Source organism: Chelonoidis abingdonii, chromosome 3 (genome assembly GCF_003597395.2).
Source record: "Chelonoidis abingdonii isolate Lonesome George chromosome 3, CheloAbing_2.0, whole genome shotgun sequence".
Classification (NCBI taxonomy): Eukaryota; Metazoa; Chordata; order Testudines; family Testudinidae; genus Chelonoidis; species Chelonoidis abingdonii.
The window spans coordinates 27,431,547-27,446,910 of NC_133771.1; the positions used below are offsets into that span (position 1 = coordinate 27,431,547).

At 40.9% G+C, this 15,364-nt stretch overlaps 1 protein-coding gene across 3 annotated transcripts in view; it reads left to right on the forward strand.

Moving 5' to 3' along the window:
* NBAS (NBAS subunit of NRZ tethering complex) overlaps positions 1-15,364 on the forward strand; it is a 405,412-nt gene that overhangs the window by 194,744 nt on the left and 195,304 nt on the right. For all 3 annotated transcript variants that reach the window (XR_012655479.1, XM_032778999.2, XM_075063671.1), the window contains exons 39-40: positions 9,058-9,134; positions 9,720-9,857. Coding sequence is in view for 2 of the 3 variants with exons in the window: in XM_032778999.2 (XP_032634890.1) it covers positions 9,058-9,134; positions 9,720-9,857 (215 nt within the window). In the remaining variant the exon portion in view is untranslated. The remainder of the gene's footprint in view (positions 1-9,057; positions 9,135-9,719; positions 9,858-15,364) is intronic.

Sequence of the window (15,364 nt, forward strand, 5' to 3'; positions counted from 1 at the left end):
AATTGTGTGTGCATGGCATACCAACTCCTCTTCCCCATATGCCTGAACCATATTGCACGGTATCTGAAACTAATAAGAATATTTTATATGTTTCAGATAGAAGATTTCCATATATTTCAATACCTTGCATTTTTACAGGAACAAAGGGAACATACACCACCGCATGTGTATTTGTGTTTGTATCATGTGCGTAAGACGCAAAGAAACTCACTACTCTTGGTTTGTATACAGCATGTTGTCCAGGTGAGAAGCTGAGATGTCGATTAATATTGTTCTTGGGTGAGACTGCAGATTTGGTTGATATAGGTAACTTCACTGACATGATCTACTTTGGCTTTTGAAAGGCATTTAGCTTGGTTCCATATGACATTCTGATTGAATGGTGGGTTTTTTTTGTACAAAATAAATTGAGCTCATATGAAATAGTTACAGAAACTGGCTGATAGACCTCATCTTTTTGTTATTAATGGGGCATCATTCATAGGAAACATCCATGTTTTTCTAGTGGAGTTCCACAGTTATTACTCATAGGCAAAACACTGTTCTATGGTTTTATCAGTGATTTGGAAGAAAATACCAACTCATTGCTGTAAAAGTTTGCAGATGACACAGATTGGTGGAGTGGTAAATAATGACAGATCACTTGTACAGAGCAATATGAATTGCTTATTAAGCTGGGTACAATCAAACGTATTTTAATACAGTTGAATGTCAGCTCATATAGCTAGGAATAAAGAATATAGGCCATATTTACAGGATGTGGCACTGTGTCATGTTAAAGCAGTGACTCTGAAAAGGAATTAGGGTAATGGTCAATAACTAGCTGATTATGTGTGTGACTAGGTAGCATAGCAGTCTGGAAAGAATTAAGGGCTCCTGGCCTGTCATATGATTCAGGAGGGGTATATAAGGAGAAGGAAGCTGGGTAAGAGACAATAAGTGAAAGGTATGCCCTGTCTCCCCTGCTAAGTAGAGGCAAGAGAAATCCAGTGTAGGCCAATTTTATTGCTTTATTATTTGTAGTGTTTATGGTTTTGTGTTTGACTAATAAACTGAAACAAGCACCTTAAACAAACATGGGTTTAGCTTGACATTGCTTCCCTTCCTCAGCTGGTGAAATAGCCTGCTAGCCTACAATCAGCGGTGACTCCAGACACCAGCGCTCTAAGCGCGTGCCTGAGGCGGCAAGCTGTGGGGCGCGCCCTGCCGGTCCCTGCGAGGGCGGCAGTCAGGCAGCCTTTGGCGGCATGCCTGCAGGAGGTCGCCGGTCCCACGAATTCGACAGCGGGTACGCCGAATCCGCGGGACCGGCGGACCTCACTCAGGCAAACCGCTGAAGGCAGGCAGCCTGCCTGCCATGCTTGGGGCGGCAATAAAGCTAGAGCCGCCCCTGCCTACAACAAGCTTCCAGTACACTTCTCTAGCTACAAAGTCTAGTGCACAGCAGTATTAGCAACGGTTGCAGTATAACAACACATTGTTGAGATGCTTGTCTCTTATGTAAAATGATGCCTTTGTTGCCCTATACAGTTAATAAATATGTGCAGGCAAACAGACATTCATGCACATTCCTTTTGGTAAAAGTTTAAGTCAGCAGTTGTTAAAATAAATAGAACAGAGTAGTAATTTAATCAGCACCATAAAACATAATTATATATATAAATTCAAAGATTATTGAAAATTATGTCCTACATCTCTGGTCCATCAATAGGTCACTGAATAGATTTGAATTCTGCAACTCCTCAGATTACACTGGTCTACAATTTTTGAGAAGTCGTCTTCTTCAGAGATAAAATGTGGTATTTATTATGTATTTTGATGGCTGAATTCAAATATGACAATTAAAACAACTGATTGGCTACTTTTTCTAAGATATTTAAGTTTTTACTTTTTATGTCTTTGTATATTGTGTAGATAGTAGAGTTTTAATCATAAATTGTAAACCTAGGTCTTTTCATGTGTTTATGGTTGCTTTACATGATAATATTTCACCTGTTTAAAAATCAGCAAAAGGGTTATATAAATAACATTTATTATGACAAAAAGGCAAAAAACTATTATGTACATAGTTAGTCCTATTCAGTGTCTACTCGGCGCTTCTTGGCTTGTCTCTTGTATTCATTAAATGGAGCATCTCTTGTCACTGTCCAGCAATAATCTGCAAGCATTGATGGCTCCATTTGCCCTGATAGCGTTTCTCCATTGTTGCAATGTCCTGGTGAAATCGCTCGCCGTGCTCATCACCTACTGCTCCGCAGTTCGGTGGAAAAAAATCTAGATGAGAGTGCAAAAGGTATCTTAGTGACATGTTGCAACAAGGCTTTTGTATGCTTGAGGAGTTTTCCACCAACAACCTGTAGTTGTCTGCCTTACTGTTTCCAAGAAAATTTATTGCCACTAACTGGAAGGCTTTCCATGCTGTCTTTTCTTGCCACGCAGTGCATGGTCAAATGTATCATCTCGAAGAAGTTCACGAATCCGAGGACCAACAAAGACACCTTCCTTTATCTTAGCTTCACTTAACCTTGGAACTTTCCACGGAGGTACTTAAAGCTGCTTGTGTTTTGTCAATGGCCTTGACAAAGTTCTTCACCAGACCCAGCTTGATGTGTAAGGGTGGTAACAAAATCTTCCTTGATTCAACAAGTGGTGGATGCTGAACACTTTCCTTCCAGGCTCCAATGACTGTCGGAAGATGCCAATCTTTCTTGATGTAGTGGGAATCTCTTGCATGACTATCCCATTCGCAGAGAAAACAGCAGTACTTTGTGTATCCATTCTGCAGACCAAGCAAGAGAGCAACAACCTTCAAATCGTCACAAAGCTGCCACTGATGTTGGTCATAGTTTATGCACCTCAAAAGTTATTTCGTGTTGTCATAGGTTTCCTTCATATGGACTGCATGACCAACTGGAATTGAAGGCAAAACATTGCCATTATGCAGCAAAAGAGCTTTAAGACACGTCTTCGATGAATCAGTGAACAGTCTCCACTCATCTGGATTGTGAACGACGTTGAGGGCTGCCATCACACCATCGATTGTTGTTGCAGGCTACAAGATCACCTTCCATGAAGAGGAATGGGACAAGATCCTTTTGACGGTCACGGAACGTGGAAACCCTAATATCACCTGCCAGGAGATTCCACTGCTGTAGTCTGGAGCCCAACAGCTAGACTAGAGCCAATCAACAATTTTAAGCATCATTTTCTTTCTCAGTGACCCAGAATTAGTAAAGTTTAACTACATTTATTTCAGAAGCATTTTGGCTGTAGAGCAGTGTCTGTCTGTCTGTCTATCTATCTATCTATCCCTCCCTCCCTTCCTTGTAGGAGGTGAAGGATAGGAATCTTGTCAGTTCAGGGGGAGGAGTAGAGATCTTGATAGATCTGTAGATAGATGTTATACACAAAGTGGTAAAGATAAAGGTATTTATTTAGCCAGTCTCTTTTATGGGCATTGATTTCTATATCAATAATATAGGCAGCTTTCCCTCTGTGAATGTTGCTTTGAAATTAAACTTCTCATGTTGTTGTTTTCAGAGAGGTATTTGGTTTGCATGGTGCTCATGCTTGCCTTACACAATACTTTTTGCAGTGATCTTGGGTTTCACCCATTCCAGTTCTTGCTGTTTTGACTACAGAAAAGTTACATTGTTCTCTTAGTTTATATTAATTCCCCTTGAAGTCTATAGCAAAATGCCCACTAACTTCAATAGGATCTTCAAGAGTGTTCCGAGGTGGGTTGGATACCATAGTGATATGAGCCCTTTGCAGATAATGAGAGGTAATATTAGGAATTGATATAAGGGATCATAGATGTACTGCCTTGACTATTGTGTGATGTGCCTCAAACATTGCTAATGTTGGCTTAGTGAAGAGCTGCTCTTAGATGACAGTGAACAATCCTGGAAGCAGAGCCTGGAAGCATTCCAAGCTTTCCCCTATACTGTCTCAGTTTTTCTGAAGGCTTCCACTTTGAGACACTTTTGAGTTGAGAGCCCCAGCTGGTGTTAAAATTGCATCAGCATTGTGTAGAGTGGCTCAGATAGGATAAAGATACTGTGTTTGGATCTATTGTCTGTCTCTGCATTCAGAGAGAGTAAGTGAAAAAACACCATCAAAGATGTACATGAAGGTTAGGATCTCTTTTTGCACAGAAGCCTAAGGGTTTCTACAACAGTTTTTTTTCTCCGTAATGAGAAAAAAGCTTACATTTTATAAGAACTCTGGAGCAAGTTTCAAGGCTTACAGCATACTTGGAGGAGAATCTATCTTTTAAAGAGAAACTATAGACTTTTTATCCCTGATAACTTCAAATTATTTTGACAACAGATGTCTTCAGAATTATCAAAAGAGATGGAAGATCCACTTCAGAGGAATTCCACCAAACTGCTCCTCTCAAATGCACTCAACAACCAACAATTCAGGAAATTCATTGCCTTTTGAAGAGCATCACTCAGACATTGACAGTGAGTGCAAAAGGGAAGAGTTACTTTCAGATTTTCCAGAAAACAGTTATAGCCCAATTCTGTACTTCTAATTGGGTTATATCTTTATTGGGTTACAGAAAAATTCACAGTGAAGTGTTTGGGAGCAATCATAGCAGTTTGAAGAAGGCTACTTATTAGGTATACTGGACTATGAAGATGCTTAAATTTACATCTGGTGGTGATATATCCATATGTATCTCAGATTTCCGGTAAGAGAGCAGATTAGTTTATTCTCAGGAGCTAGTCTAAGATTACAGAACCAACTCCTTAAGAGTTAAGAACAACCACAGTTCTCACCACTTTCCAGTCCAAGTCAAGGCAAACTTCTTTGACCTTGCCTTCACTAATAAAAATATATAGCACAATATGTATAAAAATATATTGTATACTATAATGTATTTTTTTGTAAATCCACATGCAACTTTTCCATTAGGAAAAGGAAGGGAAAAATAAGGGAAAAAACAGTATATGACTGTCACTAGTCATACTGATTAATGCAGTCTTGGAAAGCATTTGGGCGCCATGCTGATGGACGTGGTACAGGAACCTGAATGGAATAAAAGATTGCCTTTTGTCCTGGTGTTGGTGCCATGGTTGTTCACACAATGCTTGGGAGTACTGAGTGGCTAACTGCGTAGGAGTATGGTGTTCGTGTACCTGGACAATTGACTCATTAAGAACAATATTTTGAAAAAGATCCAAAGATTAATCATGCAGGTTCTGGCTTCATTAGTGTTCTCAAGAGAAAAAATACCCAGAATTCCAACCTCTCTGCAACTAGAGAACATCAATTAAATGTTAACAAATTCCTATGCAAGTTATTAGCCTTACCATTGTGTTTCCTGCCCTGAACATAGAGAACATCACAAATAACCTTAGTTGCAAAAGCAACAACATTCAGATTTTAATAATAACTGTGTTAGGCGATCTTTTAGATATCTTGACTCAGATAGGATCCAGGAATGTTGAGTCTAGCTAAATAATTTGCGAGAGCTAGAAGCTTTTGTCAGAAGCCAAGTTATCAGCATAGGTAGTGATGACCACATCTGTAGTCTTAGTACCTGTGGCCTGGTGCCACCTGAGCAACCTCTGTGGTCACGTGGCATCCAAAGACTAGCTTATTGCATCTGGCTGAGGGAGAACATCGCAACCACCACAGTTAGATGGAAGTCCAGTGACAACCTGCAATTATAAATAGTCCTCCAAACTTTTTCACTGTAAATGAAGTAACCACATAAGCAGTCTCACTCCCCTGGGGTGAGAAGCTCACAAGAAGAGGCTGAAATACACAGGCCTCTTGATAGGGAGCTCATAAGAGTGATTCTTTGATCAGGGAGTATCAGAATATATCATATTTCCTTTTAGGCCATGTGTATGCTACATGGACTATAGCAGCATAGCTTTCGTGCTGTAGCTATGTCAGCATAACCTCGTAGTGTAGACGCAGATGTCATTGTAGGAACTCCTCCTCTCGAAGCAGTGGTAACTAGATTGATGGAAGCATTATTCTGTCGACCGAACTACAACTACAATGGGCTTTAGGTAGACATAGCAAAAGCACTCAGGAGTATGGATTTTTCACACCCCTGAGAGACGAAGCTATGTTGACTTAAATTGTAAGTGTCGACAAGGCTGTTAAAAGGGGCAGGGTGCTAGACATGCAGGGGTTATCATTATTATATATTTTGGTGAAATCATACTCCTGCTCTGCAAATAATTGAGAAAGTAAATGTGGTTTTGGCAGATTCCTCATTGCAGTGTTTGATCCACGTTTTATAAAAGTGTGTTTACAAAAGTTTGCATGTGAGTCTTGGAACCGAGAGTGGGTTTTAAAAATGTAATATTTAGGTTGAGTGGGTTGAATATTGGTTTTGAGGAGATTACAAAAATCAAAGCGGACACTACAGAATTCATCAGAGACACAATGAATGGGAAGAAGATACAAGTACACATGATGTCACTGTGATCTAGTGATTAAGCACTCCACCAAGAGTCGGGAGACCTGGGTTCTGTTTCTAACTCTGCCTCTGGTTTGCTGGGTGACCTTAGTCAAGTCATTGCACCTTTTTGCCTCAGTAGTCCGTCTGTAAAATGTGGATAATGATACTGACCTCTTTGTAAAGTGTGTTGAGATCTACTGATGGAAGAATTATTACATGTTCCCGAAGTGAGCAGTGAACTACAGAATAACTGCTAGTGATATTTTTTGTGTCTGGCATAGTGCATTCAAGGTAAGAAGATATACAGCAAAACCAAAACACCTTATTCTGTAGTGCTGTTTATATATATAAGTGGTGTCCAAGTGCTGACATTTCTATTTGAAACTCATAGGTTCAGAGAAAGTTCCTTCTTTGTAGGATTCACTTAAAAGTAGGAGATCTACATAGAATAGACAAGATCGTTTGTCCTCTGCATGCCTCAAAACCATGGGTTTTCCAATTTCTCTTAAATGACTGGAGGCAGGTGGAATCTTTTTTGTCCTGTCTGGGGCATAGATCTACCCTCTCTGCTTTTTCCAGATTTATATTACTTGTAAGACTTATTTTTATGGGATTTATTAATTTCATTTTGTCAGGGTTTATTTTTAGCAATTTGTGAGTTTTATGCAGATGACAAAAAATCAGAGTTTTTGGAGGCTTTTGTAAATGGCTTTTATTTATACTGTAATGAATAATGTATATTGTATGTGTTACTCATTGCAGTAGTATTTATTCTGATTAATCTCTTCGCAGTGTTTCAAACAGCACTAGGTTAAAGTGCACTAGGGAACCTTTAGTGCACACGGGCAGGATCTGCACAAACTAGATATGTGCAATGCTTTACTGCACTTGAGGAATCACACCCCTGTAGTCTGCATGACAGCTCTGGTTAAACAAACCATTCAGGGACTGCACAAGGGGAGGGGGGCTAAGCAGGGGCAGGGACCGTCCCAATAGTCGGCTGTGGCACAGAAGTCCATGGGACGGGGGCACAGAACATGCCTCTCCAAAAGCAAAGAAGTTTAAATTCCTGTGCATGCCCCTGAAGCCGTTAGGTACAAGTAACCATTTTTGGTGTATTTTCTGATGTTTTATTGGTTACACACTAATTTCTTTTTTATATTGGTGTGTTTTATTGATGTTTATTGAGTAACATCTAAGATCAGAAGCCCTAATTATATACTTCCAAAGAAGTGCAAATGGCAGACCTTCTGTGGTGACATTTTTTGGACATCTTGACTCTTCCTTTTTTCCCCCCTCAGACAGTTTAATTTGAAATTTAAATGCCCTGAAAGGGAAGCAGCAAATTTTGTTTTGGAGTGTTGAACTAAAGGTTTTCCTCAGGCACTGTCCTGTCCCCAGTCACCTGCCTGGCAGAGAAAGAGAAATTGAAAGCCAAGGTCAGGAAATGTGCTGTGGACTCAGAGGCAGAGAGGGTTTGGCCTGGCCTGCCCTGCCTGAAGACCCCCACAGTTTGTCAGATAAAGTTCATTCATAACAATACTTGTTGCTCATTCTCCCATTGCCTTCTAGGATCTCTGTGATTCTTCTGATAGGAAAGCACTGGCCAGGGAAGTTCTGTCTTTTATTTGAAAATCAGTACTACATTAGGGGCTAATATAAAGCCCATTGACTTCAATAGATTTTGGATCACAACTACAATTTCTCTGCAGTCTTTTGGTATCTCATCAGTTGGCAAACAGCTTTCAGAAATAATTGTTAGTGAAACAGTCAGCTAATTTTCTTGATTTTTTAGAATATGTATCATCTGAACCAGCTGCTTTCCTTGTTCTTTATCAATACTTAAGTGTACAGGTCTTCCTTTAGAATAACACAATACTATGTTGCTTTTTTATTTAAAGATGAAAAGTAGATTAATAATTGAGATTTTTGTTGTGTGCAGCTTACAAGTAAATTTGATGCTCTAGCTTCAGGAAACAATGTATTTTACATTATTCATAGAATGTCAGGGTTGGAAGGGACCTCAGGAGGTCATCTAGTCCAATCCCCTGTTCAGAGCAGGACCAGTCCCCAACTAAATCATCCCAGCCTGGGCTTTTTCAAGCCTGACCTTGAAAACCTCTAAGGAAGGAGATTCCACCACCTCCCTAGGTAATCCATTCCAGTACTTCACCACCCTCCTAGTGAAAGTTTTTCCTAATATCCAACATAAATGTCCCACGCTGAAACTTGAGACCATTATTCCTCTGCTTGGTTTTCTTTAATGCTCATAACTTTATACTACTGCCTGGATTTTACAACCAACAGATTTAGTTGTTGTAAATCAGTGCAGAAAATGTTTCAGCAATTTGTTTTGGGGTCTCATACTGCAGTATTTCACCTTCTTTGCTTAATGTATAAATGCTTTGCTTTTGGAAGTTATGGTAAATCGGGATTGCAGTTCAACTACACAGTATCTTTTCCTGGATTGCAGTCATGAATATTTAATTTAACATATATAGAATGCTTCAAGCTACAGTCTAAAAATATGGTTACATGGTAAATATTTCACTTGCTAACTGTGAAGGACAGATGGGTCAGTAATCAAACTTTTATTTCCCCTCTTCCCCCTCCCTCCTGTATTTCAGTTCTGTTACAACTGGCTAGTGATGCTTTACCAAATGATATGACCTTATCTCTTGCCTACCTACTTGCATTACCACAGGTAAGTTTACCTCTGTGTTTGTGTGTGTGTGTGTGCGCGCACGCTTGCAGACGTTAGCCTCTTACATATTTGCTTGCTTATAAACTTGGAAACCGGTTTCTTTGGGCTTAAAATTCATATCCTTGATCTCTACAAAATCGAGCTTTGGGCTGATAACGTTGAAGAAAATCTGAACAGATGTTACTGAACTGTTGTGTTGTGAGTGGTGGTGGGAGCCATACATCCTGATATTAAAATTAACTTATCGAGCCTTTTCGCACAACAATAAGTCAAATGCGGCTGACAAATTCGGAAGTTAACATTTTAGTAAAGAAGGATCAGAATTATATTTAATGTAGCTGAGTGATATTTTGCGGTAGCGTCAAGACAGGAGCTAGTGTAATACAGGTGGTCTTTTGTTATGTATTTTGATGCAGGTATGTCCATTTTTGCTCTGTATTAAATCCCTTTTAGGGGGGAGAAAAACACACATAGACAGTTCTACTTCTAAACCGTGGTTCAAGACTAGCTTCTAGAAAGCTTGTGGACTTAACAATTATAAACTTGTTAATTCTTTCATCTAAGTTAATGTCCTTTTTCTCCTAGGTGGTAGATGCCAACAAGTGCTTTGAAAAGCAATCACATTCTGCTTTATCTCTCCAGCTGGCAAGTTATTACTATAGCCTGCAGATCTATGCTCATTTGGCACCATGTTTCAAGGACAAATGCCACCCCCTCTACAGGGTTAGTTCTTTTTTTCCCATATTCATTAATATGCAATATAAAATCTATTCTAAAAAGCCTGTATTAAGCCTGTTAAGGGGCAGCTCTGACTTGCACTTTGGACAGTCAGCCACGTTGTGTATAATTATTTCTTCTACTGTTCTGTAAACAGAGAAGTACTTAACATATGTTTCAAAAAAGTATAGTACATGTTTTTGATATGTCAAGTTATTTAGGATTTGTATACAGTAGCGCTGTCCATTTCCAAAGCACTTTACAAACATTCATCATATGCTGAATAGGTCATCTGCCGGCATGGATATTACACTTCTGGGGAAGACTATACTGTCTGTCTAAACAAGAACTATGTTGTTCCAAAAGTTTTCTTTTGTGTGTTTTGAGACAGTGTATTTTTGCACTGTTCCTTAGGTCAAAAATACTGCATTGCAAATTGATTACCAAATGATAATTACTCACTGATTTGATTTGACCAATTTCTTTCTGTTTTATGGATTCTCTCCTTATTCATCACTAATAGTTAATGTCCCCACCTATGGAATTTTGGAGGTGGTCCAGTGTTGTTTCTTGGAGGCTCAGGGACTAAACTCAACCATTCATCTCGGTCTACTAGATTTTCTGCCTCCAGCAGCCGAACAAGTTGATGGTTCAGTTTCTCCGGACCATTTTATCTTTATTTTTTAATTTGTATTTGTTTTATTGGAATAGTGACTTACAATATTTCTTACTCCTCTTCCTCAAGATCAGGTATCTGGCAGAGCGGTGGGTTCAATCACCTGGATCTCCAGCTAGCAGTACCTCCTTTCTGGGACTCCTCTGCCTCCATTCACTCATGGCAGAGCTGTCCAGCCAGCACAGGGAGAAGCAGTGAGGCAGCTCTAGAGAGGGCAAATTAAACTCTGCCTGTTCATAGCTAAGGCTACGGTTTTGTCACAGAGGTTGCAGAAGTCACAGAATCCGTGACTTCCAAAGACCTCCATGACTTCAGCCTGGCAGCTGGGAGCTGCAGGATCCCGCTGGCTTCTGCAGCAGCAGGGAGCGGTAACATACCCCCGCTGCCTGAGGTAGCGGCCCCCCATGCTCTCAGCTGCAGCAGAAGTACCTCGCAGCTCCCAGGCACTGCTGGCAGGGGACCCCCACCAGCCTCTGTGGGCATGGGGGATCCCCACCAGCTCCCCACCTGCTGCTACCATGGGGCAGAGGGACCCCTGGCTGCTCCCCACCCGCCATCGTCACGTGGCAGGGGACCTCGGCATTGTTTCCCACCACTGGGGGGAGGACAGGGGGACCCCAGCAGTGCTTTCTGCTGCTGGAGTGGGGCAGGGGAATCCTGGAGTTCTGAGCTGCCATGGGTGGTGGGGGCCCCAGAGTTCCCAGCCACTCTGCAGCTGCCAGTGCCTTCCTATTTTATCATGGATACTTTTAGTAAAAGTCAGAGACAGGTCATGGGATTCTGTGAATTTTTCTTTATTGCCTGTGACCTGTCTGTGACTTTTACTAAAAATATCCAAGACAAAATCTTAGCCTTATTCATTGTCAGCTGATCCTTGCATTGCCACAGCATGCAGCTTAGAATCAGACCAGCATGTTGGGTTGCCCCATCTCCTCCCAGAAACTAACTCTATGCATAAGAGTTTGATCAGGAGATTTTGAGGAGAGAATCTGTAGACCAAGGTGCTATCTGACCGGATCAGGGAGTTAGTCCTGCAAAAGACTCTGCTTCACTGTGGGGAAGGGACTTTGCATCCCTTTCCCCTGAGGCCTGAGACACCTCAGCCCTCACTGTCCAAGCCATTGGTCACTATCAACACCAAGGGTATTCGCAAGGGACTGTTCACCTAGGAGAGCAAAAATCTGGAACAGAAGCGTCCAAGGGTCCTAGATAAATTTTCCTCCAAACAAAGAAAATCCTCAAAATGATAAAGGGAAAATGAGCATGTGTAGACGAGAACTCATGATTTCTTTACAAGACTCTTTCTTCTGATCTACTCCCTGCACTGAGAGTCTTAAAAAATGGCTGGTAGTCGCAATGAAGCACAGGTTGTAAATTACGCACCTAGACAACATACCATAGTTTGTTCTGTCCGGAGAAGCAAACTTATTTCTAACTGGACAACTGCTGGGAAGAATTCATAGCCACCAATTGTTGAAAATCAGGAAGAGCTTTCGGAACTGAATGCCAAGAATTGCTCACCCAGGAATCAAAACAGTCATGGTTGGTCGTAATGTTACCAACATGGTAAAATTTACAGAAGTCCTAAACTTTACTTCATCAGTCATTTCCCAGCTGTGATTATTCATAACTAAGTAGCCCCGGTAGCTATGATTGCTGATTCCATGCATCAGCTTTCACCCCTGACTGAGTTTCTCAGGATGTGCCTGCAAAAATTCTTTCTGAGAACCTAGGACTAGCTACTTGATGCAATACAAATTTAGGTGTCGTTCTTTGATCACTCCCAAATGTCCCATCATGGGCAGGAAAGTACAAAACGTATGCTGAACACAGCCCAGTTTTCACTCTAGACTCTGGAAGCAAGCCTTTCATGGTGAGATGCATACTTGAAAGGCAGTCTTTCAAAATGTCAGAGTTCACATTGTTTTAGTTCACTTGACATTTTTGGGTTTTAATAAACATATTGGTCCCCTTCCATATTGCCATACCTATGTGCTGTACCTTTTTAGGGCAGCGGCCAGTTCCAGCTGCTTCAGAGGAAGGTGCAAGTAACCAGGTAGGGGGCTGTTTTGGTGCTCACAGAGGAAGTCTGCTCCTACTTCCCTTTAGAGGTGACTTCTAGTTAAGGGATGGGTGTTTAAAACCCTTCCAAAACCAGGGAGTAACTAGAGATCAAAGCTTCTCCATGGCAGTGGAAATAATATCCGGGACAGAGAAGAATTTTCTACCTTTCAAAACAGTTCAAATAAAGGATGCAGAAAAGAGGAAAAGGAAGAGTTGAAGTCCTCCTCTTAATCTTCGAATGGCCCAAAGGGCTCTTTGGACTTGTTAGATAGTCCAGAAACTCACATTGCACCTGCAGCAATTACTAGACCTCTCAAAGCAGGGACACCTTCATCTGGATCTAGAAATCAGACAGTTAACATCCTGGGCATCACAAGAGAAGTAAAGTTCAGCATGGGTTCTCCATTAGCCCCTCATGCATCTTGGAATCCAAGTAGAACTCTCAAGGAAATTTCATTTGTTGATCTGGTCAAATTACATTTCTAATGCGACGGGAAACATAAAGCTCTTTGCCGGAAAGGACTTATTGTGCAGTATCTGCAGAATGGAGACCTGACTTCCAGGTGGTGTCATAATATAAATAGAATAATAATCACAAAGTTCTGATGATCTCAGCTGTTAGGGGGCTTATTCCTTCACTCTCTTATTTCCCTGGTCCTTCTCACATGAACAGAGAGCAACCATACCCGAAGTCCGAAGGTGCAAACAATTTGATGTTTATTGGGGTGAACTTCCAGCAAGCATGATTTCAGTTTCCTTTCTCAGTGTCCCCCTTCCCAGCTGTGAAACCACAGAGCCTTACCTGTGTCCCTGTTCCCAGTTCCTGTTCCCGTTTCACCCCCCCTTGGCGAAACATTCCAATTTTCTCACCCCCATTCCCTGTTCTCATTTCCCCCCCCTTACTTCCTGTGTTGCAGTCTGTTTTTCTGTAACATTACCTATTGGTGTGTCTTATTTTGCAACCTTACTGGCATAGGGATATTCCTAGGTCACCGACTTATGACAAGTGTTCTTAAGTTTACACCTAGTATGGCTAAGCTAAAATCTTACAGGCCTCAGCCTGCAGGCCTTGCAGTCCAGGCATGCTTTACTTATATATCTCATACACGCTCATCATACTTTGGGATCTAGTAGCACAAATATGGAGAATGAATAGTAAAATAATAACTCAAGCATATGAAGTACATACACCAGTTCACAGAATCATAGAAGTATGCGGCTGAAGGGACCTTAATAATAGGTCATTTTCTCTTCATCTCATTCCATGCAAAATGCTGAGGCCTTAAGGTCTCAAAGTTGCTGCAGGTAAGATGTTAGAATCATGCACCACTTGGCATCCTAGGCACCTGGGAAATTATTCACAGAAGTCCTGGCATATATTGGAAAGAAGGATGAGGGAAGGGGAAAGAGCATTTGGGTTATTCCTACATAATTCCTTAGTGTGTATATCTCTTGCTTTATTCATTGATCTGGTCAAATTTACATTTTTGGTGTGAGGGGAAACAAAGTTCTTTGGGGGCAGAGCTACCTCTTTGTCCACTTCCTAACACAATGGGGCCCTGACCTCTAGATAGGGGTCGGCAACCTTTCAGAAGTGATGCGCCGAGTCTTCATTTATTCACTCTAATTTAAGGTTTCGTGTGCCAGTAATACATTTGAATGTTTTTAGAAGGTCTCTTTCTATAAGTCTATAATATATAACTAAACTGTTGTATGTAAATTAAATAAGATTTTTAAAATGTTTAAGAAGCTTCATTTAAAATTAAATTAAAATGCAGATCCCTCCAGACTCCTGGCCAGGACCCTGGCAGCGTAAGTGCCACTGAATATCAGCTCAAGTACCGCTTTTGTCACGTGTGCCATAGGTTGCCTACCCCTGCTCTAGATGCTGTTGTCATACAAATAGAGTAATACAGTAATCACAAAGCTCTAGTGATCTCATGAACACTAGAGTTTCTCCAGGAAGTTCTGTTGGAGTCTTACAATCAAGCACCATAGAAACATGGATGCAGATCATAGCAGCATTTTGTAGGCAGGCACATTGGATTCTTCATTTGCATATCAGATGCCAAGTTTAATCACAGTAACAGTGTTTTTGTTGCTATTACTTCTGAAAGTCAGGTTTTGGAGTTAGTTCCCATATCCACACACGAACCACTGGAGAAAAAGATTATTCCTATAGCTCCAGAAACCTTTCTGTTCAAGGTAAGTTCCTAGTTTCACAATTCCTGGGAAATAGTTTCTCCATCATTTTTGTTGTAACCCTTGGAAACTTGTTGTATAAATGAGTATTCCTAAAACTCTGAAGTGATATCTCAGGCATCTGCAGTACATATGCCAATTGTGTCCTGGTCATCACATTCTATTCAAAATGCCAACACCTTCGGACAGGGTGCTGGAACAATTTTTATAGTAAAGGTTCTGACTATGGAAACCAGGTATTTAGTGTTCATTATGACTACTTCAAGCCAAGAGGTGCAGCAGCATCCCCAGCAGCCCTAGTTCCAGCACCACTGCCTTAGGGACTCAAAGTTGCTGCAGGCAAGATGTAAAAATGCTACACCAGTTGTCATACTAGGCATCTGGCCATTGCCTAAACAAAGCTTTATCTTTTAATTCAGAAAAAAGGACAGTTCCCTTCTCCTTCCAACTCTTGGTAAGGGCCCTATGTCAAATAACTTTTTCCAATCACATTTTTAATGTCATAACTCCTCCAAATCAATTTATGTAACTAAGTATGTAATTACAAGTTCAAGAAAATCCTATCAGTCTC